Source organism: Nilaparvata lugens, chromosome 6, assembly GCF_014356525.2.
Source record: "Nilaparvata lugens isolate BPH chromosome 6, ASM1435652v1, whole genome shotgun sequence".
NCBI classification, from domain to species: domain Eukaryota; kingdom Metazoa; phylum Arthropoda; class Insecta; order Hemiptera; family Delphacidae; genus Nilaparvata; species Nilaparvata lugens.
In genome coordinates, this window is record NC_052509.1 from 37,610,784 (window position 1) to 37,638,321 (window position 27,538).

General features: G+C 35.6%; 2 protein-coding genes across 3 annotated transcripts in view; one reads left to right on the forward strand and one right to left on the reverse strand.

The window, feature by feature from the left end:
• Nucleotides 1–22,151, reverse strand: part of LOC111056994 (ataxin-3) — a 28,135-nt gene extending 5,984 nt beyond the window's left edge. Inside the window, exons 1-3 of one of the 2 annotated variants that reach the window (XM_039430728.1) lie at nt 21,842–22,151; nt 16,850–17,014; nt 834–970 (exon numbers count right to left, since the gene is read on the reverse strand). In XM_039430728.1, coding sequence (XP_039286662.1) covers nt 834–970; nt 16,850–17,014; nt 21,842–21,865 — 326 coding nt within the window. In that variant the 5' untranslated portion in view covers nt 21,866–22,151. Of the gene's footprint in view, nt 1–833; nt 971–16,849; nt 17,015–18,165; nt 18,534–21,841 lie in introns of those variants that run through there. The other variant, XM_039430727.1, reaches the window with a different exon arrangement.
• A 4,402-nt stretch (nt 22,152–26,553) lies between these two features.
• LOC120352035 lies at nt 26,554–27,327 on the forward strand. Its single transcript, XM_039431448.1, has one exon. It carries the CDS (start codon nt 26,554–26,556, stop codon nt 27,325–27,327), a length of 774 nt encoding a protein of 257 aa, XP_039287382.1.
• Nucleotides 27,328–27,538: the final 211 nt, after the last annotated feature.

The following is a 27,538-nucleotide window of genomic DNA, read 5'->3' on the forward strand; positions in this document are numbered from 1 at the left end:
CCAAAAAATACTCATTTTTGAAAAATTTCAACTCAGCAATCAATGGAGATAGAGAGCTCCGAATTATTCAATTTTATTATTAGAAAAAGGTAAGAGATTTTTCTGTCCGATGTCTCGATTCGGCGAAAATCTCAAAGAACTGGAAAAGGAGCCGAAAATCCGTTGTTTTTTGAGGCATTCTGTAAAATGCTCCAGGGTTAGAAGGTAAACTTTTTGTATTCAGGATGTCCAATACTCCACAATTATTGCACAGAAAAATTAACGGGTTCGGAGTTTTTCCAGCAAGAAGTACCTGACTATTACAATTATAATGAAGAAATTGCGAGAAGAAGAATATATATTCTAAATTAAGAGCTTCAACCCCTTAAAAACCACCCTTAAAGTTAAAATATCACCAAAAGATTTCTTAGTGAGCACCTAGGACAACTATAAGGAAGCTATATTCTAAGTTTTGTTGCAATCCATCTAGTATTTTCAAGAAATTTGAATCCAATTTTCTCAATTATCTATAGTATAATGAAGGAAAGAACTGGAAATTCACGAATGATGTATCATCACGTCTGAACTACTAGACTCATTAATTTGTAATTTTGTATATATATATATATAGATTCTCAATTAACCGGGGATGGTTATAGGCCACTTTCAAATTCTTCAACAATTCAGTACGTCACGTTTTCAGTTTGTCAAGTTTTTAATTAGACCCTTGTGGAGCACGGGTTACCTCCTAGTCTTAAATATTATTAATTACCCAAGAAAAAGATGGATTTCAATATTATCAAAATAATTGTTCTAAATAAAAAAGAATGTAAAAATAATGTGGTGAAGCTTACGTAGGGTTCTGCTGAGCCATGACCGCTCTAGACTCGGAGCTTTCATAAGGCACGAGCTCGAGGCCCCACACGTGCAGGGCACTGTTTATCACTTGCACTGAGAAATAACCACTGTCATCCATGTTGCCCGATGGTTGCTGAAATTCAACAAAAATTGCTAAATTACAACTTGAATCCGAAAATTGAATGACATTTCATCCCAATACACAATTATTACAGCAGAACCTTTATGAAGCTTGAAGTGAAGTAATATCTGAAGGAATATTACATGTAAAATCGTGAAACTGAAAAAAGGCTTTAAGACAGACTATATGCACTCTGAAAGACTAAGAAAAAAATGAAAATGACAACATCACAGATACTACCATTGAAAAAGACTGATGGATCATGGGCCCGAAAGGACAGTGAAAAAGTGGAGGAATTCGCAGAATATTGAGCTAGAACTTTCCAGCCCAATCAAATTGCAAACGGAGAAATTATTGAGACCATTGAAAATATAGATGAATCTGATATTCAGCCTGTCAGTGTAAATGAAGTATCGAGAGAAATCCTTACCAATTTCAGTACAAGGAAAGCACCTGGTTTTGATCTAATCAATGGGTAGGACTATGTTATGAAAAAAACTACCAAGAAAAGCTATTACTCTGCTCACTTATTTATTCAATGTAGCATTCAGATTGAAGCATGTCTCTGATACATAGAAATTGGCTGAAATAATAATGTTACAAAAACCAGGAAAACCCCCTCATGAACTCAAATCCTACAAACCAATATTTTTGCTCCCTGTTATTTCAAAGTTGTTTGAAAAACTTTTTCTCAAACGACTACTACCAATAATAGAAGAAAGAGACCTTATCAGCACATCAGTTTGGATTCAGAAAGAAACACTCAACAATTGAACAAGTTCACAGAGTAACAAATATAATAGAAAAGTCATTGAGAGAGAAAAATATTTTCTCTGCTATTTTTCTTAATGTAGCCCAGGCCTTCCATAAAGTTTGGCATGAAGGGCTATTGAAAAAGCTCAATGCATTTCTACCAGAAAAATATGTGGAGTTGCTTTCTTCCTACATTGCAAATAGAACATTTAGAGTTGAGCAGAATGATGAGTATTCAAACCTGAGATAAATTGAGGCTGGAGTACCTCAAAGACGTAGGGTCCCAATTGACAGAATCCCAAACGACCGAAACGCTATATTTTCCCAAACGGCCGAAAACTACTTTTTTCCCAATTGGCAGAACGCTTTCTGTCATTTGCGACAAACTAGAGAAACTTTCTGTCGTTTGGGAAACCTATCACTTTCGGTCGTTTGGGACTCTCAACACTTTTGGTCGTTTGGGACTCTCACCACTTTCGGCTCAATGCGACAAACAACGTTTTCTGTCGATTGGGAAAATTCTTAAAGTTTTCTATCATTTGGGATTCGGCTGGATGAGAACGTTCCAGTTTCAATATTTCATTAATTCGATCGAATGAGAAAAAATAGAATACTTCTAAGTCTGCAACTTGATGTACAAGCTTGTAGTGCGTGTTGCCTATCTCTAAATGAATAGGCGAACTTGTTTTTGAGACCTCATCAACTCCTCCGTGGTTTCTCGACCGATTTTGTTAGTTCAAGTCTCATTATTAAAGAACTCATCGAGTCTTTTGAAAAACATCATCGTGGACAAAGATGAATGAACGAGGAAAGTTCCAATTCTTGACTGCTATGATAGAGGATAATATGATAAAGAGGAAGAGAGAGAGAGAGAGAGAGAGAGAGAGAGAGAGAGAGAGAGAGAGAGAGAGAGGAGGCGAAGAAGAAAGACAAAAAGAAAAAGAAAAAATGAAAAAAGAAGAAGAAAGACAAAAATAAAAATAAAAAAATGAAATAAGAAGAAGAGAAAAAACTTTTTATAATTTTTAAAAAGTAAGTTAATTTTTTAAATATTTAATTGTTAAACAGTTATTTGAGAACATGACCGGCTGATTTGACTTTCTCGGTTACTGAGCAATCTGACAGCACTGTAACCCATAAGAACAATGCTGCAGTCTAAGGTTTGCACGGACTATAGATCCTTCCAAAGTAATGCATTAATGGAGTTCATACGTTGTGGATTATTAATTATTGTGACTAGTGTCCAATTTTGATTGATATTTTGAACTGTACTTATAGTCCGGGCGCAAATGTCATGAAAATTGAATCATGAAAATGTCATGATTTCTCATTCCCTCACAAACTCTTTTTCATGTCGCTTCTTCTATAGATAGATACCAATTTCATTTTTTCCACATCCATCTTCCTCTTCACCTCATCTTCGTCGATCCGCCTCTACTTCCTCTCATCCTTCTTTCTTCTCTCTTTTTCTCTATTCATTTTTCGTTTTAATTCTTTGTCATCCCTCACCTTTGTACATATATCCGACTATCCATGCATGTATCTTATTCCTCTCCTTTTATCTCAATATATATTCTTTCCAGCACACTTCTTCCTTTATCCTCCCAGTTCCTTTACTCTTTCCTTCATTAACTCTTTTTACTCTTTTCCCAATTATTCTCCTCCGTTCCCCACTCTTCACCCTGAACCCTTTTCTCAACTCAAGACTCGAAAGCACCCGAAACTGTAAACCCTCTGAAGGTATTCTACATCTTCCACCACTGATCATAAAAAGCGCTCTCCGAAATCCCTCTGTGTATTACATCATAATCTCACCCTTTACTGAACTCTTTCGTCTCTTCCTTTTAATACCTTCCTTTTCATATTTCGTCCCTCCTTTTGATTTCCACTTCATTCTTCCACTCACACCTCCCTTTTCTACACTGGCAGCTAATTTTACATTTTAGTTTCTAACTTGGCAACAAGGCTGAATATTTATTGCTGCTATACTAAGATTCAATTTCTGTCAGCATTCCTCATAGAATGAGAAGAAGAATGAGAAGAGGGAGGATAAGGAGAATAAGGAGAAGGAGAAGGAGGAGGAGGAGCAAAATGAGAAGAATGAGATGAGGGAGAATAAGGAGAAGGAGAAGAAGAAGGTGAAGGAGAAGAAGAAGGAGAATTAGCATTTCAAGCAAATTATTTGAAGTTTGGCTATGCTTCCCAACCTCTGTTAATTGTATTCTTTCTTCTTTGCATTTGTATTTTCTTTCAGAATGTATTGAAGTTTCTGTATTAATGTGAATAAAAAGCATAATGTTAACAAATCTTTACCCAATTTTTATCTAAAAAATGCAGGTGGACGGCATTTCGTACAAATTATTTGAAATTTGGCTATGTTTCTCAACCTTTGTTAATTGTATTCTTTTTTCTTTGCACTATTATTTTCTTCCAGAATGTATAGAAGTTTCTGTATTAATGTAAATAGAAAGCATATTGTTAACAAATATTTAACTAATTTTTCTCCACTCAAGTGAAATAAATTACATTACAGTGATTATGCCAAGACCAAGAGAGTTATGTAACATCGAATTATTGTATGAAATAATCTAAAATAGCTTACAAATGACATACAAAGCAGCCGGAGAGTGTTGCATTGTTGTGGCAGACTATAGCCGCATGCACTGCAACTTACCCCTCAGCGGTGTCCTATCACTAAAGCTGCCATATCAAAGTAGTTAATTTTGGTCCAATCTTAGAAAATCAGGTACTAATAGAAAGGTAATTGAATTTGCTAAAGAAAGTTATGACTATCCTCATATCAACTATTTATTTTCATTTCATATCATCAATCCCTCAATTGCAGAATTCTATTCATCTCTATCCAACGCTTTCATACATTCATCATTCATACACAGATGAATAATGATCCCTTCGTTTAATTCATTCATTCCTGTTGGAGGGGTTGGCTTTTTAATTACGCAGCTTGAGTATAAGACTTCTCCACACAAAAAGTGACATTCATCTATCATTTATCAATCGCTACTCATTCCAATAACATCGTTCACACAACTATGACCATAGCAAACAACTATTACCTGGTTAATGTACATGGAAGTCATATTTTTTCTGAATGAACCGGCAAGATGTTTCTACTGATTATTTGTAATACTCGTATAAAGTAGGCTACACAGACAAGATATCAAGGATTCTAAGAGGAATAATATTATAGTCTAATTAATTTTTTCAATTTCTTAATTCCTTAATCAATGATTGATTTATCAAATTCATCAGCATTGAGTAATTTAGTAACAGAAGAGCCAGGGAGGCATGTTGGTTTTTCAATAAGAGAGCAACAGGTATTCGATGTGCAGACTCTTACAAAATCGAGCATTTTAAAAGATCCAGCCGTCCAAAAGTATTGAACATCTAGAAAAATTGAAGTTGAATATTGTATTGATCGTAAGAGATGTCGATGACACTTGAAAGTCATGTACTTTTTAAGAAAAAGACTTGAAAAGTTGCTCAATTTAACATTGAAAAGATAGGAAGAATAGATTTTTAGAGCACCAATGACGTCACACCGATCATCTGACTCTGATCATCAAAAGATCGAGATGCGCGTGATCCTTGTATTCTAGGTAAATTGGTATAGACTACATTATTTTCAGTGAAGTTTAAATAACAACATAAACTCTGGACTGTTCTGAAAAAATTGGAGAAGAATTAGTTTCGGGCGGAAAGCCTGTTATTTTATTACACATTATGTATCAATCATTCTGCACACAATCAGTAAATTTTATTTGATCGTAACGATAAAAATGAATTGAAAGGAAATGTGAAGGAAGAAAAGAGGTGACAAATAAAAATAATGTCATATACAAATAATAACAAAAGCTGTCATATACAGATTTCTTACATTCATTCTCGCAATTGCGAATGGATAGAGAATGGAGGAATAGATGATGAAGATGAATGTAATGAGGGAATAGATGTTCAGTTTTGTCCTATTCCCTCATTATATTCATTTTCGCAATTGCGAAAGGATAGAGAATTGATACAGGAATATTTTTTTCTTAATAGCTTAATATTTCAAGTTCTGAGAGTTTATTGAATGTAATCATTCTATTCTATTTGGTTTTTTATCAAATCAAATTCAAAATTTCTAGTTTATTTATTTCTGGACTGAAATGTGGACTCAAATCAATTCAAGTGGATAGCATACGGTAACCTATATTTTTATTCATTCATTACTCTACCTCCATTGTATTATCCATTCATCCCATCATCATCAGCTAGGCTTAATATACTTCTAGAAAGTCGCCTTTGTAAAATAAAAAAAATAAATAATGAAGATGAATGTAATGAAATTTCTTATTCTTCATTCTTTTCTTCTTCTTTTTCATTCTCTTCTTCTTCTTTTCTTCTTCTTCTTCTTCTTCTTCTTCTTCTCCTCCTTCTTATCTTTCCTTCTCCTTCCTTACCTTTCTCCTTCTCCTCCTTATTATTTTTCTCCTCCTTCTCCTTCTTCTTTTTCCCTTCCTTCTCCTTTTCCTTCTTCTTTCTCTAAGCTGAGAATTTTGTCACGTTTTACACGTGATCAGCTGATTGGAATAGAATGTATTTGCCGGGCCATTCAGCTGAAATAATCACATTTCACTTTTATTAGTGGTACAACAGATAATGAAAATTGCAGTCTTGTATCAGCTGTTCCTGGAAGGATAGATTTCTGCTTTTTATGTCCTTCAACGAGATTTCCCAGGAATGAGACTCTGTGCAATCGATTTTTTTTATCAAGATCCTTCTATATTGCAAATCACATCAAAATCGTTAGAGCCTTTTTCGAGGTCCGTTAAATTATAAATAAGTACATAAACATACATAAATATTGCTCGCTCAATATGACAGGATAACTCGTGAAGGTAATTATTGCTTATTAGGTAATTGACCGAGCGAAGTGAGGTCTAAGATTCAAGTCGACGAGAACCTATATTTAAACTCATCTGTTCCATAAATTCTATACATATACGAATGCAATTCTAATTCATTTTTCATAGCTGCAAGTTGAGTAGTATACCATGCATTATTATTTTTTCCTACAGTTACCTTGAAAAGTGACGATTCCTACACTGATTACAGAACGCAAAAATTCACTTTTCCGCTCTAGTGCGGGAAAAAATTTTTCTGCACTCCAGATTTGCAACATGGCAACACAAAATAGTTGGTGGGTTATATGGAGGATTAGTGCACGAAAACAAACTTTAAGTTGGTAAAAATGACTGTGGTTAGATTTAGATAAGAATCATTTAAATGGCTACCCTACATTTATGATAAAATCCCAATCTAGAAATCCAAAACAAGAATAATGTTCATCTAAATCATAATTAAATAATCATCATTTACGAATTCTAATCATTAACTCCAAGAAATGAGAAAAGTAGCAAATATACATTATAAAATTCGAATTTTGAGGTTAAATGATTACCGTTCGATATTCATATAAATAAAAATAATAAAAAACATAACAATACTACGATAAATATTCTCTGTTGTCTATGTTATTTTTATAAATATTTTTCAGTTTACTTTGAGCATTTTTCTCGTTAATTTGAGCAAAAGTCTAAATTTCTGAATCGTGTTTCAGTAATTTTTAGCTGGATGAAACAAACTTAGGTACGATTCTTCCCGCTAGGTCGCGCGCTTGTCGGTTCAGCAATCTTGTTGTGTTTAGCCATCTTGCATCTCGGTTCAGCCAACAAGCTGTTGGCGTGTATTTTGAATGTGAAGCTTTTGTTCCATCTGTATTTTTTCTGATTCTTGAATTAATAAAAATGAGAACTTTGGCTGAGAATTTTCAACTTCAATTGGATTATTAATTTTTAAATGAATTAAAGTTGCTATTAATAACAGCATCACACACACAAACATTTGATGGATTTCAGCCATCATTTTACCCATAATCATTCAATCAACCACTTCTCATATTCAATGGTAACTGTGGGAAAAATTAAATGTGAAATACGTGCGCAAAGTTCCTCTGCTACACTCAAGAAGCCATTCCGCCCTCGCCTACGGCTCGGGCATAAACGTTTCTTTCGGTGCAGCAAACTGTCACTTTGCGCACTAGTTGCACAAATAACTATTAACATTACGCACACGAGAATTGACTTTAGACTTATGCATAGGAATATAAGATTCGAATATACTCAATACAACATTGAAAAATTTATCAAAGACTTCATCAGCTGAGCAATGTTTATTATTATTGAGCAAACTTTTCCAGTCATAACTTTTGAGAGCATTTTTAAAATTGAGAAATTTATTTTTTGTCATTGGTCTTGTGATGTCAAACTTGGGCTCTCCACACTCACTACTTGGTAACATTGAGCTAGCTCTATTCATTTTCAACCAAACTGAGTCATGATCCGAAAAAGCAAAAGGAGTTACGTCCGAGCAAAATATATTCCTTTCTACATATTTGTAAATATAATGGCCGATATGAATAAAACTAGAGCAAATGCTCATGAGCAAGAGCATGGAGCAAAAGCATTTGCTCATTTTTATATGAATAAGCTTTACCTTACACTCTTACCTTATGCTCCTGAACTCTGGAGCAAATGCTCACGTATTTTAAAGATTTTTCATCAGCTGATTCGCTTTTGTAGCCTTAATTTGTTTTTATAGCTCACGGAAGCGCTAAATATGCAAGTAGGGGGCACCACTAATGTTTGCGTCGTCTGCTCTGTTTTCTATTTATGAATAGAGTTTTAGGTTAGTTGAGTTTAGAATTTTGAAATAATAGCGTGAAAAAATGTCATCTCTACAATAATCTTCAGCATATTTTTATAATATCAATAGCCTTCTTCTAATCGTCTACACTCTCATCTTCTTAAATGCCTATTTCCTATTTTGTGATGGCTATCTTTATATCAGGTATCTTTTGTATTTATTCTTTTGTAGGGATAATGGTGATATATATCATGGTTGAATCTAAAAAGAGTTTTATAATAGTTCTCAACTATTGGTTGCTATCGTATCTGGTATAGTTTCCTCTTCCTCATACGAATTAGTTGAGCCATTTTACTATGAGAAAAAGGTGATAAGCTACTCTAGACTAGACTCACCTTATTTGAAGCATTTGCTTCAAAAGTTGAGCAAATGCTCTAGTTTATTCATACAATTTTGAGCAAAAGCTTTTACTTTTGAGCAAATGCTCAAACTATTTTTTTGATGAGCATGAGCAAAAGGTTTTGCTCACGTTTATTCATAGAAAATGAAGCAAATGCTCCTTATTTTAGAAGTATAAGCAAATGCTCAACTTTATTCATATGGCCCATTGTCAAGACAGGCAGTCTTTCTAGTTGCCTTAAAGTTGGTAAAATTATAATTGAATTGTCTTAACAGATTTTGTAATTCTTTAGAAGTGCATGTGTCTCTCGTAACATCAAAAGCCGCATTAGTATCTCCACCTAGAATTATACTATGATTTTGCCATCTAGGATTTAGGAAAAAATGGAACATATCTTCTAGTTTTTCTAAAAATATTTGTGGATCACCGACCGTTGGGTGATCGATAAAGAGTTACCAAAACAATTTTTAATTCTCTTAAATAGATAGCTGCTGCTTCAAAGTGGAGCTCACTACAAAACGAAACTAGATCTAATCTGCTACATTTATCTACCAATGCTTTATTGATATAAATTGCCACACCACCATAAATATGTTGTTTCCTGTTGAAGCTATTCAGAAGTTGGAAATCATCTAATTTATGGAAATGAATTTCGTCTTCCTGGCATTAGTGTTCATTCAAAAATAGTACATCAAACATATTATCATTAGCAAACTCGTTCAAAATTACATGTTTCCCTCTGATACCCTGAATATTGAGAAATCCCACTTTAAATTCTGAAGTATTTTGAGTATTATTACTATTGTTCTGTACAAAAACATCACCATGAGACAGAACGCTACATACAACTTGAATATTCACTTTGAAAGATCCAGCTACATTATTTTTAACAATTTCTCAACTGAGCTGAGGGTCTATCAATCTATCAGGGTTTGATTGATAGTTGTTGGTTCCAACTCTAAAAAAAATCGAATTGATACTGCACCGGAAACGATTCACACATTTTACCCTGTTTAGAAGCAAGCTTATGTACTACATCAACAATTCTGTCACACACATATTTTTTCCCTAACGAGTTCAAGTGAAGGCCATGAGAGGTGTGAAACCTTCTACCTATGTTTGTAATGTTCACAAATGTCACATTCTTAAAATATTTACATAGCCTACATTAAAGTTCTCTTTATTCGCCTTTTGAATGCCTTTATTAACGGCAGACCAGCTAGGTAGATCGTGTCTGTGTGGTACCGAGAAAACAATTACGTTTGCCGCCCGTCGATTCTGTAGGTCTCGCAGTTTCTGTCGAAGAGATGTGTGAAATTCCTTCCTTTCGTTGCAGGCAATATCATTCATACCTCCCAGAGACACAGTGACATCATTTTCGTCCATCTCTCCAGATTCCACTGATATGTCCTTGAATTTAGCTCCGGGCTTAATCATACTAGAGAACGTATGATTGATGTCATTAAAATTTTTGTAAACGTCTCTTCCTTGGCTATCCGAATAAAATCTCACATTCATCGACCTTTGATACGTTTTGGAGGTGTTGAGGACCAGCATTCCGGCGATTGAGGATGGATAACTAGCTCAACATGTGTAATGGGCTGTGAATCATAAATTTCCAGCACTGAAAATCTATTCTCTCCACAAATTGAGGGATTTGGAATCGAGGGAGGTAATCTCTTGGTAGCATGTTCATTACCGGTATTTTTCGGGCCTAGAGCTCTTGGAGTGGGAGAAGCAGGAAGTTTATTGACTCTATTTTTAATTATTGTAGGACGTTTCACAATGCTGTGTGGTTGTTTCCCTGATGGAGATTTCAAAGGCCTATTATTTGAAGATACCTGAGCTTTTGCTTCCATCTCAATTCTGTCCTCCCATCTACGCTGCCTTTCTTCCATTAATTGAAGCTCTTTACATTCCAGTTTTTGTTAAGTTCAGAACAATCCGAGCATGTCCTTTTACTTTTGGTTTGAGTTGACATGTGAATGAAAGATTTTACTCTCACTATATATTGGCTATAACTTTACAATTAAAGATAAAAACAAGATAGAATAATATCGCACTTCATTAAATATACACAACGATTCAGTATAACTAATAAGATTAGAAGGGAACGATATTTGAGTTAGATGCAGGAAAGTTAGCGAAGGGGTATAAAAGAGGGGTATGAAAAATATGTATACGGTATACAAAGAAAGAAGAAACAATTGAAAACATAAAGAGTTAGTAAAGCTCAAAAATAATAATTTAATCATCAATTGATCAATTCATCAATTTGATCATCAATTAATCATCAAACGTGGAAATAGATTTTCATGAAATTTGACAGGTGTGTTCTTTTTAAATTGCGCGTCGACTTATATACAAGGTTTTTTGGAAATTTCGCATTTCGAGGATAATATAAAAGGAAACGAAGCCTCCTTCATACGCCAATATTATAGTAAAAATCAGACTATAGAATTATTCATCATAAATCAGGTGTCGAGTGGATTATAATTATTGTATGCAATGACGCTTGCAATTCAATATCTCAATGTAACTTGGTAAAAAACAGCTGTGGTGTGGATAATGACGCTTGCAATTCAATATCTCAATTTAACTTGGTGGAAAAACAGCTGTTGTGTGGAATTAATTGCATGTAGTGAGGCATGCAATATTGATAACTTGAAGTAGCATAGTATTTTCCCCCGACTTTTCTCTGCTTTCAACTCGGTAAGCTTTTGATGATAGAAGCATAGCTGTGTAGATCAAATTATTGGCATTGTCGATACAACAACCAAAACAGCCACTAGTCGTTTATACACTGATATCTCGCCGAAACGACAGGACAGAATTTACTCTGATGGACAGTATCAGAGGAGACTATGTTTTATAACTGCACGAGGTCTACTGTTCACAAAACTACTAGTCCAATAGATTTTAAGAAGAGGAACGAAAGTTCCTACCCATTTAATTTCCTTTTATTTCTACAGGAATAATGGAGAAGTAGACGCAAAATCAGAGAAGAAAAGAAAAGAAAATAGAATAGGAGAAAAAGAATAAAGGGAAGAGAAGAGAACAGAAGAAAAAAATAAGGGAAGAGAGGATAATAATAATAAAAGCCTCTATTGGTTCCCAACACTATGCAATAATACAGAATAATATGTAGAAAGAATGAACATCTTTGCTAAACTGAAAATATTAAATAACATTACTGAATTAGCTAGCTTTTCTTCAAATAGTCCAAACTCCATTATTAGTATACAAGATTAAATAAAAAGAAAATGCAAAAATGTTCTTATCATTTTATTTGTGGAAACCAGGTCCTCTATTGGACATAGGCCTCTCCCAGGTTCCTCCATCTATCTCTATCTTTTGCATACACTGCCCACCTATCCCCAGTCACTTTCACAATGTCGTCTTCCCATCTGAATCGCTGTCGTCCAATTTTCCTTCTCCTCCAGCTGGGCTTCCACAAAGTTAGACTCTTCGTCCACCTGCCATCCTCCAATCTAGCGACGTAACCTGCCCACTTCCACTTCAGAGTCTTGATAGTCTTCAGTACATCGTCCAATTTTGTTATCGCCTTGATGGATGTATTCCTAACTCTATCTAGCCTCCTTACGTTCAGTATACTTCTTTCCATCGCCGTTTGAGTTCTTGCTATTTTCTGTAGTACTGCTTTCTTTAACGCCCAGGTTTGGGAGCCGTAAATAAGCGCGGGAAAACACAAGTCTTTAATATCTGTGTCTTCTTAACAGTACTAATCTCCTTATTCTTGAGAATACTTTTCAATGACCAATATTTCCTCCATGCAATTGCACACCTACGTTTCACTTCTTTGTCGGTTCTGTCAGTGAAAGCAATCAGTTGTCCTAGATAAATAATCTCTCTTGACCAATTCAATGAACAGCCATCAAGTATTAAGTCTACTGATTCCCTATTAGTCATGAGATGTGTTTTCCTTGGAACAATGAGCCCCGCTTTCTCACTTTCAGCAGCCAAACTGGTTATCATGATTTTTAGTTCCAATGGAGATTTGGCGATAAGAACAATGTCATCCGCAAAACGTAAATGATTTAGATATTGTCCTTGGATATTCAAACCATACCTATCCCACTTGAGACCACTAAAAATGTTTTGTAGAGCGGCATTGAAGAGAGACGGCGAGAGTGGGTCACCCTGTTTCACACCTTTCTGCACGCTGAAGATCTCTCCTGGTGAATCTGATATTACTCGTGCTGTACTATTGTTATATACGTCCTTTATTATATTTAAGAAGGTTGCTGGAATCATTTCAAGCGACGTGAAGAGGAATGCATGTTTCAAACTATCAAATGCCTTTTTATAATCAATAAAGGCCAAGTAGACACCTATATTGAATTCCTCACATTTTTCTATGAGTTGACTAACTGCTTGAAGATGGTCAATCGTTGAGAATCCACTTCGAAATCCCGCCTGCTCGACTGGTTGACGCTCATTCATAATTGGTTGTAGGCGATATTGTAGCATTTTCATGAAGAGTTTCCCGAAACAAGATGAAATGCTTATTGGTCGATAGTTGTTGATGTCGTATTGATCTCCTTTCTTGAACAGTAGAATTATGTCTGATGTTTTCCACTGCTGAGGTACCGAGTGTTCACTGAAGATTCTATCAAACAGACTGATTATTGTTTCTGAAGAGATCGAGTACAGTACTTTCAGTATCTCGTTTGTTATCCTATCGCCTCCTGCCATGGTATTGCTTTTCAAAGTACTTACAACTGTCTTCAGGTCACTTTCTTCAATTGTTGGTACTTCTTCCTGCAAATTAATCTGCTCCAATACAACAGCGCTCTCAGATGTGTCCCGATATAGCTCTCTGAAGAATTCAGTAGCATTTTCAGAAATACCTTTCCTATTCCTTACAATCCTGCCACGACTATCTTTGACTCCAACTTTCCATTCTTTACCGTCAATCAATTGTTTTCTCAATTTCTTTGTTGATCCACTGGTGTCCAATACATTTTTTATAACTCTGTCTTCAAATGTCCTAATATCCTTTCTAATATGGTATCTTGCTAATTTGCAAAGCGTATTAAACTCAATTCGTTCATGGAAACTTTTGTTCTTTTTCTTCTTCATTTCTTCTCTTTTAACAATAAATTCTTTAGTTTCATTGGTTATTTTCCTCATCTTTGTACTTATTATAGGTTCAAAAGCATTTTTTATGATGCTTTCCAATCTATTGTAGCTCTCTTGCAGACATACACCTCTTTGTTCACGCCAATTCTGCAATTCTAATTCAAATTGTCCTTGTTCATTTGCTTTGAAAATATTCCTTACTACTTCTTCATTCCATTCTCTTTTTGGCCTCCTTTTGAAGCAATCTTTTGTCAATTCAATGGATATGAGTCTGTGATCTGTATAAAATTTCAGACTCCCTGAAACCTCAAACTGCTTCACAATTCCATTGTGCCTAGTCAGCACATAATCTATTTCATTTTTAAACAATTGATTTGGTGAAATCCAAGTCCACTTCTTACCAGCTCGTTTCTTGAAGAATGTATTAACTATTCTTAATCCTTGCTCTTGACAGAAATCCACCAGTCTTTGTCCAGCTTCGTTCCTTGACCCATAGCCATATTTCCCTACTGTAAGCCTCTCACCCTCTTCCTGCTTTCCCACCTGACTGTTGAAGTCACCAATAATCAAAGTTATATGTTTCCAATTGTTTCTTTCCCTGCTTAGAGCTGCGGTGAGTGAATTGTAAAATGATTCGTGCTCAGCTTCCTCAGCCATTGAAGTAGAAGCATAAACTTGGTAAATATGTAACAGTTTTCCCTGAGTTTTCAACTTCAGCAATGCTATTCTTTCGGATATACCTTTGAACTCTACGATTTTCGTCTTCAACTCCTTTCTAACAAGGAATCCAACACCTTTATGACCTGGTGTTTCACCAAAATGGTAGAAAATGAATCCACAGCTCCTTTCAATTATTTTTTCGGAGTGTCTCCTCGGAAGAGAGGATAAGAGAGTATAAGAAAAAGAGTAGAGAAGTGGCACTTCTACTGTACTTTCTACCGTTTGCGACAAACAGGAGTTTTCGATCGTTTGGGAAACTGATCACTTTCGGTCATTTGGGACTCTCACCACTTTCGGTTGTTTGGGACTCTCACCACTTTCGGCTCAATGGAACAAACCACGTTTTCTGTCGATTGGGAAAATTCTTTAAAGTTTTCTGTCATTTGGGATTCGGCTGAATGAGAAAGTTCCAGTTTCAATATTTCATTAATTCTGCCAATTGGGAAAAAGTAGTTTTCGGCCGTTTGGGAAAATATAGCGTTTCGGTCGTTTGGGATTCTGTAAATTGGCATGCCATCCTCAAAGAAGCGTTCTCGGGCCCATATTATACCTGTTGTACACTTGTGATATTCCTCAATGTGTTGGCATCACTGTTGCTACATTTGCTGACAACACTGCGCTTTCGACTTCAGGTGCCACTATAGAAGAAACATCTGACACTATTCAAATAGCTGCAAATCAACTATGCCAATGGACAACAAAATGTAAAATAAAGCTGAATGAATTCAAATCATCGATTTGGTTTACCAACAAAAAAGTGACAGAAACAAGCAACATCAATCTGAATGAATTCAGAAGGTGGCAGAAACAATCAACATCAATCTGAATGGCCATAGAATTCCCTGTGAAAATACAGCAAAATATCTTGGAATGACATTGGATGTAAAACTGAAGTGGAAGGAGCACATCAAGATCAAAAGAAAACTGCTTGATATAAAATATGTACAAATGTATTGGTTGCTTGGTCGCCAATCCACCCTATCTTTGAAAAACAAGATCATTCTCTACAACCAAATCTTAAAACCAATTTGGGTGTAAGGGATGCAACTATGGGGATGTGCATGTAAAAGTAACATCAATATGATACAGAAATTTCTGAATAAAGTATTAAGGAATATGGTCAACGCTCCTTGGTACATCAGAAACAATGACTTGCATAGAGATCTACGAATTCTATTAGTGTCCAGTGAGATAAGTCGATTTGCTTTGCGGCATGAGTCGAGACTCCATCATCATGTCAACCCTGAGGCAAGCCAACTACTACAGAACGAAGATCTTACCAGGAGGCTGAAGAGAAGAAAGCCTTTCGAACTAGTTTAAAATCAATTTGTGATAGTGTACGCAGACTATATCATTTTTACTGATCTCATAATCTCAGAACTACTTGGGCCCATCAATGGATGAACTGAAGTTTTATAGTAAGATTTATAGTGATATGAAAATTAATGGTTAATCTCTGAGACTAGTTTTAATAACAATCAACATTAAAAAAATATTACTGAAGAAAAGTGCTGATGATTTTTATGTTACAAATAATGTGAACAATAAAATTGATTTGGTTTGTGTTCATCAAACGACTTCAATGTGCATGGAAGAGCATTATTGTTAGCTGATGATACCACCCTACTGGCCCAGGATAAGGACCCCCAAACTGTTGTTGCCCAGTCAAATCTACTTGTAGAAGAGGCTAGCCAGTGGTTTAAGATTTAAACTTCAAATCAAACAAACTGTCTGAATGAGGGGGAACACAGAGCCTGGTGTACACCTTAAGGCGTGATTATGCAGGCTCAAACTCTTGAGTTTTCCTCTATCTTGGGAGCGACATATTGGCATGCTGTGCAATCAATCGACTGGCCAGGGTAACGTTTTTTATGAAACTGAAGCGACAAGCGCTTGCCAACTACTTGATTTCACCCTACCATGGGCTGTTCTATAGTCATATAAGCTATGGAATAGTACTATGGGGCCATGCGGGTAGCTGTGAAAGGATTCTCCTTTTACAGAAGAAAGTTCCCCGAATTATACGTCATCGCATTACCTGGAGCACTGCCGGCCAATTTTCAAACGTCTGAGAATTCTGATAGTCCCTAGTTAGAAATAAAATATTAATGAAGTAATTTGTAAGTAATCCTACATTCAAAAATAGGCCTACCTCTGATTATCTGTACTATTCATAAAGGTTGAAATTTTTAAATGATTTATTCTACCTGAAGGAACCTCCTGTATTCATCTGTGTCAACTCCAGACTCCGCCATTCTCATTCTCTCCTCATCGTCCATTTGCTGGCCTAAAGTGGCTAAATCAACTGGAGTGAAATAAGCCCCTTGAAGAAGTGCATTCAAACAGTGTTGAGCACAAAGTGAGCCTTCTTGCTGTAAAAATAATGCAATAATATTATTGTATACTAATGAATCAAAATTTGTTTAAAATTGATTAGTTCATTTACAAATTTCTAACTAGATGACTATTGTTATTTGTACCAGTATTTCTCGCAATAACTTACATACTTTTTATACAATTTAAAAAATGAAATGCAACATATCAAAATAATTTTAAAAAGTAGAACAAGATAGCCTACACAAAACGTTGACTTGGTTGGATGAAGAATGTCATTATGATATACCAAACAAACAATAAAGAGCACAGAACAAGTTAGAAAAATATTATTGATATCAATGATCATTGATTGTTTGATATGACAAGAAATTTGGGCTTAAGTGTACGTCCAGTGCCAAAATACCGAACCGGCCGGAGACATAACAGCTTAGTTAGTTAGCTCTTGTTTTCGCTTTAGTATGAGATCGGAAACCGACTTGTGAGCATAAACATTCTGCATAGGCATAACAAGCCGCCATAACATTGAATCCACGTTTTAAGAAAAACATTATTAGCAACCTCCTGTCATTGTCACCAACATACCCATGTTATTTAGAATCATTTCCGTTTCATGGTGGTCTAAATTGCCTACTGCATATTTCATTTTTCTGTCAGTTGACCGATTTCTTATAATTAATTGTTAGAAAATTTGTAATATTGTAAATATGGGGACGATATGAAGGTACAGTACCTCCTTGAGAGACATTTATAAGTCCGGCGTCCCTGGAAACAATGTCTTTAGCACTTTCAAAGGAGAAAATAATAGATGTCATAGATAAATCTTCTCAATATACTGTACTTTCTTAAGCCCTTCTCATTAGTTTAAAAGTTGTAGGCTATTCATGAGCGAGGTCTACTGTTCGCAGAACTACTAGTTTATTTTAAAAACAATAGTGACCGCCGTTTAATTTTAGTGATTTTGAGCTTATAATAACATACTAAATCGATCCCAACCAAAAATTTCATGAAAGGTATTTTTGGCACTGGACGTACACTTCACCAAATTTGTTTGTATAACCTTGTAAACCAAGATGCTAAAATTAGCCTAAAAATGACAGCCTAACAAAATAAGGTTATAAAAATGAGACCAAGTTAATTGTTTTGTAATTTAAGCTGTTCACAATCCAAAAACTTCAATTTTGCTTACCTTTTCGTGAAAAATTGTCTCCATATTTGGTTATTATGAGAGTAGAATGTGAAAAATTCTTTTAATTCTTATGAAATTTAGGCCTATTTGACATCTGAATAATAAGTAGGCCTACATGAAAAATGAAAAACCTCAAGTTACTTTTGTATTTGAAACATAAATTTCAACGTTATGAACTGTTCTTTTTCAGATCGAATAAGTTATCTTTTCATACAGAAACACTTAATAAAATTCAACAAAATTTGCCAGTCAAGATCTGTTTCTTCTGATTCTGTTTACTTTTCTACGGGTCGCCGGAGCACAGATCACAGAATATACAGAATGGAAACTTGTAATCAATCGCCTATCTAACCAATGCTTTTTACATGACGCCAAAACTAAACACGTCACGTGACCTTGGGAAGTTCCAATCCTGGTCTTCTGGGGCCCGTTTTACAAAGGTACAAGTAGGTTACAAGTCTTGTTGCCAACCATGGTTTTGGAGAACAGCTGATTACTAGCGTTTCACAAAAGCAGAATATTGTAAACTTGTAGTTACAATGAATTTCTACAAGTTTACAAGTGATTTGCTTGTTACGAACAAGTGTTTCACAAAGATTTTCATTGTAGCCAACAATTTTTGTCAAAATTACTTGTTCGTAACTATGAAATTTCTACCGAGGTGGAAAGCTATGTAAAGGATTTACAAGTGATCATTAAAATGATTTTAAATATTCAATAAATATTTCTAATAATCAAAAATGCCCTATATCCCTCTAAAATTGATTATTTTGGAAATATATTGTGAAGCGTGATTTTACTCGCCTCACATACGTAGGGAGATTTGCCAAATCATGTAGTGCTGTATCTAAATGCCTCACGTTGGGCCGGCAAATCATGTGGTGCGTTTTTTAACGGCTTCACACATGTAGAGTGAATCTTGTACTGAATCAATGGTGTAGAGGCTATAAATTTTGTAACTGCGTGCGTGGACGCTGAGTGTACACCAGACTGATTGACTCACTACAAGATTCAATACAATTGTCGGAATCGCGGGAGGTCTAAACGCTCGCTCACCCTTGATTCTTCTAATGACAGATTGTATAATGATGAAATTTTTATAAGCAGTGTAGCGACCGCCAAACACTGAATACGGATACCTTAAAATTATTACCTGTGAAGAATGAGCATACAAAATCATACAGGTCGAGCAAAAATCCCGATGTAGATAATTTACGGGACTGCGTCTCTAATAAGTTCTGAAGGATTAAAATACGGTATTTGGACCAAATATCGTTCAGAATATACTTCGAGAACAGAGTCTTGTCGGGTTTTAAGCTCTATTGTAGGAATTTATATGATCTCTGGCTGCATCTGCTGTACAATTGATGTATTCGCTCCTAAGTCGAGGTTGGTAACAGATAAAAGCTGATATATGAGCAGGTAAGGACAAAGAATAAATATCCCGATCTGTTTCTAGTTTGTTACCCATTACCAAACTCAGTACGTCATTTCCTGTGCTCTTCTTCATTTTTCGTTCCTCATTTATTACCCTCCATGTTTCTTTAGTTTGATTTGTTGACTGCTTTATTCTGTCTGTTATGTATCTCTTTTTTTCTGCTTTGACTTCCCTATCATATATTTCCTTTGACTGTGAGTATTTGATCTTGTGTTCGTGGGTTCCGGTCATCTGGTATAAGGTGTTGGCATCAAGTAGCCTCTGTCTTAGGTCTCTAATCCTTTCTGTAACTTCAAAATGTCTTGTCTTTTTTCTGTTTATTCTTCCTGCTTTGAAGGGGCAAATGCAGTTCATGTGGTATAGCATGGTCTCTACAAAAATGTTGTACTTCTGATTCACTGTTTTTGATCCCATTAGTTCCTTCCAGTCTTCCCTTTGGAGTGCCAGTCTCACCAGATCCATGTTCTCAGGATTCAGTCGCCTAAAGCTCACCATATCGTCTTGTCTGCGGCTTATAGATGCATCAAGAGTGTATTCTATTCCCCTGTGGTCTGATATTACATTATCGATTACTTTTATTTTAGGATTGCACAGGTTTGTAATGCAGTGATCTATGCTTGTCTCAGAGTTAGATGTTTGTCTCGTTGGTGGAAGCTGTAGTGTTTCCAAGTTATGCTGGGCTAAAATGTTTTTTAGTTTCTTTAAATTGGGTGAATTTTGCAGTGAGTCAACATTCAAATCCCCCATTATCACTATGTCACCATTACCTGTCATGATATGTGTCAAGAACCTGTCCATATACTCGTAAAACTCTAGGGTATTTCCAGATGTTGGCCTATAAATACAAGCTATTGTCAGTTTCCTAGTTTTTGTCCTTAAAGTCAAAGCAGCCATTTCACTGGTGAGCTCCTTGGAAAAATTGTCTGTGTTCAAAATTTTATAGTTGTAATCTAGAGTGTCAGATGAGTATATGGCTACGCCGCCCCACATGTGAAGTTTCCTTGAGAAGTCGGTTTGTAGCGTGAAGCCTGGTATATTAGTAGTCTCTAGTCTGTCCTTGCTCAATCCGTGTTCAGCTATTAGTAAGAAATGGGGTCTTATTTTTTCCACCTCTATGATCAATTGTTCTATCTTATTTTGTAGGCCTCGTTGTATATTCAGGAAGAAAATGACTATATTTTTGTCTATTGTTTTTCTTGATAGGTTGCTATTTTTTCCATGGTCCGGTAAGTACTCTCCATTAGGTTGTGTCATTGGGAGTGGTCTTCTTTGTGTGCTTTGTCGTTTTTTGTAGCTTCACTCGGTGTGTCTGTATTCTGCATATTATTCTCTGTAGTTGTCATATTCTCCGTTGGATCAGAGGTGTCTGGGTTCTGCCTGTTATTCTCTGCGGCCTTCATATTCTTTGTGCTTGTCTTTACTTTGGTATCATCCAGGCCACATGCTGAGTCATTTAGCGTCATGATTGTAGGATTACCCTGGAGTTCTGCATTTTTCAGATTGCTTTAGTATGAGATCGGAAACCGACTTGTGAGCATAAACATTCTGCATAGGCATAACAAGCCGCCATAACATTGAATCCACGTTTTAAGAAAAACATTATTAGCAACCTACTGTCATTGTCACCATCATACCCATGTTATTTAGAATCATTTCCGTTTCATGGTGGTCTAAATTGCCTACTGCATATTTCATTTTTCTGTCAGTTGACCGATTTCTTATAATTAATTGTTAGAAAATTTGTAATATTGTAAATATGGGGACGATATGAAGGTACAGTACCTCCTTGAGAGACATTTATAAGTCCGGCGTCCCTGGAAACAATGTCTTTAGCACTTTCAAAGGAGAAAATAATAGATGTCATAGATAAATCTCTCAATATACTGTACTTTCTTAAGCCCTTCTCATTAGTTTAAAAGTTGTAGGCTATTCATGAGCGAGGTCTACTGTTCGCAGAACTACTAGTTTATTTTAAAAACAATAGTGACCGCCGTTTAATTTTAGTGATTTTGAGCTTATAATAACATACTAAATCGATCCCAACCAAAAATTTCATGAAAGGTATTTTTGGCACTGGACGTACACTTCACCAAATTTGTTTGTATAACCTTGTAAACCATGATGCTAAAATTAGCCTAAAAATGACAGCCTAACAAAATAAGGTTATAAAAATGAGACCAAGTTAATTGTTTTGTAATTTAAGCTGTTCACAATCCAAAAAACTTCAATTTTGCTTACCTTTTCGTGAAAAATTGTCTCCATATTTGGTTATTATGAGAGTAGAATGTGAAAAATTCTTTTAATTCTTATGAAATTTAGGCCTATTTGACATCTGAATAATAAGTAGGCCTACATGAAAAATGAAAAACCTCAAGTTACTTTTGTATTTGAAACATAAATTTCAACGTTATGAACTGTTCTTTTTCAGATCGAATAAGTTATCTTTTCATACAGAAACACTTAATAAAATTCAACAAAATTTGCCAGTCAAGATCTGTTTCTTCTGATTCTGTTTACTTTTCTACGGGTCGCCGGAGCACAGATCACAGAATATACAGAATGGAAACTTGTAATCAATCGCCTATCTAACCAATGCTTTTTACATGACGCCAAAACTAAACACGTCACGTGACCTTGGGAAGTTCCAATCCTGGTCTTCTGGGGCCCGTTTTACAAAGGTACAAGTAGGTTACAAGTCTTGTTGCCAACCATGGTTTTGGAGAACAGCTGATTACTAGCGTTTCACAAAAGCAGAATATTGTAAACTTGTAGTTACAATGAATTTCTACAAGTTTACAAGTGATTTGCTTGTTACGAACAAGTGTTTCACAAAGATTTTCATTGTAGCCAACAATTTTTGTCAAAATTACTTGTTCGTAACTATGAAATTTCTACCGAGGTGGAAAGCTATGTAAAGGATTTACAAGTGATCATTAAAATGATTTTAAATATTCAATAAATATTTCTAATAATCAAAAATGCCCTATATCCCTCTAAAATTGATTATTTTGGAAATATATTGTGAAGCGTGATTTTACTCGCCTCACATACGTAGGGAGATTTGCCAAATCATGTAGTGCTGTATCTAAATGCCTCACGTTGGGCCGGCAAATCATGTGGTGCGTTTTTTAACGGCTTCACACATGTAGAGTGAATCTTGTACTGAATCAATGGTGTAGAGGCTATAAATTTTGTAACTGCGTGCGTGGACGCTGAGTGTACACCAGACTGATTGACTCACTACAAGATTCAATACAATTGTCGGAATCGCGGGAGGTCTAAACGCTCGCTCACCCTTGATTCTTCTAATGACAGATTGTATAATGATGAAATTTTTATAAGCAGTGTAGCGACCGCCAAACACTGAATACGGATACCTTAAAATTATTACCTGTGAAGAATGAGCATACAAAATCATACAGGTCGAGCAAAAATCCCGATGTAGATAATTTACGGGACTGCGTCTCTAATAAGTTCTGAAGGATTAAAATACGGTATTTGGACCAAATATCGTTCAGAATATACTTCGAGAACAGAGTCTTGTCGGGTTTTAAGCTCTATTGTAGGAATTTATATGATCTCTGGCTGCATCTGCTGTACAATTGATGTATTCGCTCCTAAGTCGAGGTTGGTAACAGATAAAAGCTGATATATGAGCAGGTAAGGACAAAGAATAAATATCCCGATCTGACCCCACTCGCTACATCCACTTAGACCTGTTCCAATATCCAGCTTAACTCAATTATTCCAATGATCGTATTCGATCGGTTCTTGATGATATAGAACGTATCAGACACAATAATTGACAGGCTTAAGAAATAATCGAACTCAGAAAACGAATTAACAAAACTGGAATATATTATAATAAAATATATGATCTCACAGTGCAGATTCAGAATATAATTTACAGATTGAAAGTGGTTTAACATTAACAAAAATGATTAGCAATTTTCTTGTACTTGCATGATATCATGCGTGATTCGACAGAATTTTACAATTGATAAAATTGAACAGTTTTGAAAAAATAGTGAAAAAATGAATTATAAAATATTTTTAAAATGCTCGGGGTCGTGGTTCTGGCAGCGGAGGATAGCTAATCAACTACAAGTTCGTATAAATTAAATATTGAATAAATTCTAGGCTCTTAATAACTAAAAGCGCTTGTCGGCGTGGCCAATAATTTAACGAAGAAAAATTTATGTTTCTGCACTGAAATATTTTCGAAGCGTAGATTGGGGCCCCTTTTAAACTTATAACTCACGTGAAATTCCTTGGTGGTCGTGGTTTTCTTCTTTAGATCAAAAATCGTTTGATCGGCAGCGGGTCCAGGCTTCGGTTTCAGCACGTGTGGAATTTTAATTTAAATATCTCCTTCACCAAATTAATTAAGGGATAATTTACTTTAAACTTTTAAATTTATCGATTGATGAATACAAATTTACAAAGAACAAATAGATTGGCCTAAAATATTGGCTCACAAATAAAACATATAAAATCGAACGAAAACTTTACAAATAGGTCTTGGTAACTATAAAGAGATCTGAACGGTGAGGATTTCAAAAGGGAAGTGCTGTCTTTTCTCTCAGCTTCTTGGCTAGACCTTTCTTCTGAGAATCTCGATGTAATAAATTTGCATAAAAATTTGCCATTGGTAGAACGATTGTGACGTAGACGTGACGTCAGTGGCAGGCAGTAGAATATAATTCCTTTAATTACAATAATAATTCAATTTATGTAATTCTTAAAACTGCTTAATCTTCTAGACATAGTTCCTCTCATACAATGTACATGTGCTAGCATATATGATAAGGCAGGTTTGTTGTCTGATAGTAGATTAACATGTGTTGCTTTCAAACGATCACCTTTTTGGTGCTATTTCTATGCACTATGATTGGCTTAGGCTTGCCAAAGAGATTTAATTACCATGTGGTTCAGTTGAATGAATCATTAATAAATTAATATTCTTATACAAATTTTATTATGTTTGAGACTGTTATAATTAATTTCTGCCGTTTTATCAATAATATGCTGTTCATGCTATGACCTAGTTAGTTACAATAAGACCTGACATATAATATAATTTCTTAAATAATAAATAATTTCAACAATAATACATACATTTTTATTTTTTTATTTGAAATTCTTGGTCCTTTATTGATAGTTTTATAATTTTTAGAAATGGTATTATATCTTGCGTGAAGCCAGCATGACATTTGACAATACTTAGAATCAGTCAGCTGCGTTCGAACTGTTTTAAAAACATCTGATCGATAGTAAACAAAGTGTAACCTCAAAATCAGTGAGCGATTCATAAATAATTCGTGCTTTATTTGCAGAATAATTATAATTTTATTGAATAATTTTCTAGAAAATGTTCAGTACAGAACGGTACTCTTATCTAATATACAGTTACTGATAAGTAAGCCTTATCGCTCGGTCGCTAACTATTCCTTTAGCAAATTCTTTCATTTTAAAAGGTAATCACAATTTTTCTCTCTTCTCATGAGGTCTATTTAAAAAATTCATCACAATATGCATCTGGAAATCAAATTTAATAATTTCCAAAATAGTTATTAATGTGCTACCTCATAGGTTATGTGTACTATAGTATATATACACAGTATATATAGTATACATTATATATAGTACATCTACTATATAAATATACAGAGTACATATAGTGTGTAGGTTACAAATTCAGCAATAAATGAAGTAGACTGTACAAAAAACATTAAATTGCTTTCAAATATTTTCAAAGTAATTATTGAAAAGTACAAGTAACCTTTATAAAGGATGAAAAAAGGAAATCATCATGAAAATAGGTTATGTTTACTATTGAAGTACTTGTAGACTTGTAAAATTGTAAACTTGTAGATCATAAATTTTTGTGAAACGTGAGTACTTGTAAACGTGTAACTACAAGTACTTGTTCGTAACCATGGTTGGTAACAATACTTGTACCTTTGTGAAATAGGCCCCTGATTGACTCGTAGCAATGAACGAGATCAATTGATCCGGATCATTGAAGTGATCCGAACCTACCATCAATACTATTACAATGCGGCGCTTCCTAACAAGATGGCGGATTTTAGCGTCAGCGTACTAGCCAAGTTTCCGTACTGTATGTATACAGTGGCCGGAGTTCCGCCTGCACTGAAACACAGTAATATGGTGGGTACCCACTCGGACGACAAACCACTCGGACGACATTGGAAACAAAGGTACGTTGCTTACGAAACTACAAGGCTAGAACCATCAGGTGATCAGCTGTTCAAAAGCGTACACTTCAACCCGTGTTTACATTGAAAACCCTATGTTAAATGGAATTTTTCGTGAATAAACGTTAATAATTCAACTGATATCACTTTTTTGAAATAATGACTTGTCATTTTATTTTTCCAATTCAAATTTTAACCTACATCATAAATTTCAAGGGTAGCAATCATTACGATGTATTTACAGGTGCGCTCAACTCTATTCTGGAGTTTAAGACGTAATTCATTATTTTTTCAAAACTTTCAAGTAAAAAAGTGTTGATTTTGAATCGTGTAGGATAAATATTACATACTAGCCGTCAGGCTCGCTTCGCTCGCCATATCCGTCTAGCCAGGGGGCTCCGCCCCCTGGACCCCCGACTGGTTCGTCCAAGAATAAGATCAGCAGGCTCGCTTCGCTCGCCTGCATTTTTCATTTGAGCATTTTTATCATATGTTAGAACAATCTAGTCGGGGGTCCAGACTAAACGTCTGGCTAAACGGATATGGCGAGCGGAGCGAGCCTGACGGCTAGTAAGACAACAGCATCTCATGAGCTGTCATGCTGGTCCTCGCACCACCCAATCTGCAGTATGCCAACAATATTGGATATTATCAGCTCGTAATCAGGTACATCGTGTCATACACCAATGCATCATCTGCAACTGATTTCGCCACTCAAATTTGCAACAACGCATGGCCCCGCTACCTGCCGAACGGGTCGCCATCAACAAACCATTCAATGTGACTGGCTTGGACTTTGCTGGACCTTTTGTCTGCAAGACATCTCTGCTAAAACGTGCGCAAACTACAAAAGGATATTTGTGCATATTTGTGTGTTTTGCCACAAAAGCTACTCATCTTGAATTTCTGTCTTCTATGTCAGTCAACCACTTTATCGCCACACTACAACGATTCATTGCCCGACGAGGTACGCCTCATACGCTATGCTCTGACAATGCCAAAACTTTTGTATCCGCCACTAGAAAAATGCATGAATTGGCCAAGCTTTTGGAATCACTACCCTCTGATGTCACTTGTTTTCTGTCCAACTATGGCATAAATTGGAAATTCATCCCTCCTTACACACCCCACCATGGAGGCCTGTGGGAAGCTGCCATCAAATCCACTAAAATGCTGTTGTATCGCTGTATTGGAGACAAGGCTCTCACATATGAAGAATTTGACACAATATTCACCCACATAGAAAGCATTTTGAACAGCCAACCACTAACTGAACTGTCTTCACAGCCCGCAGAAGCCACTTCTGTTCTAACACCTGGCCATTTCCTAGTAGGTGGACCCCTGACCGCACCACCACAACCGATAGAGACTAAAGAAATACTATCAACTCGCCGTTGGAGACATTGTAACCAAATGACGCAATTCTTCTGGAGCCAATGGTCTAAAGAATATCTATGCACACTAATGAACCACACAAAATGGAAGGTTACTGAAAGAAACTTATAGATTGACAATTTGGTTGTAGTCAAATCAATCAACACCTCGCCTCTAAGCTGGCCACTAGGCAGAATTGTAGCACTGCACCCTGGCAAAGATGGACTTGTCAGAATAGCAACAATCAAATGCGCCTCTGGTAATATTGTCAGAGACCTAAGTAAAATTCACCACCTCATTTAGAACAATCTAACAATGTTATTATAAATAGTTTGGTTTTACC

Coding starts and splice junctions, on each gene's coding strand:
- LOC120352035 (XM_039431448.1), top strand. CDS start 26,554: ATGGCCCCGCTACCTGCCGAACGGGTCGCCATCAACAAACCATTCAAT.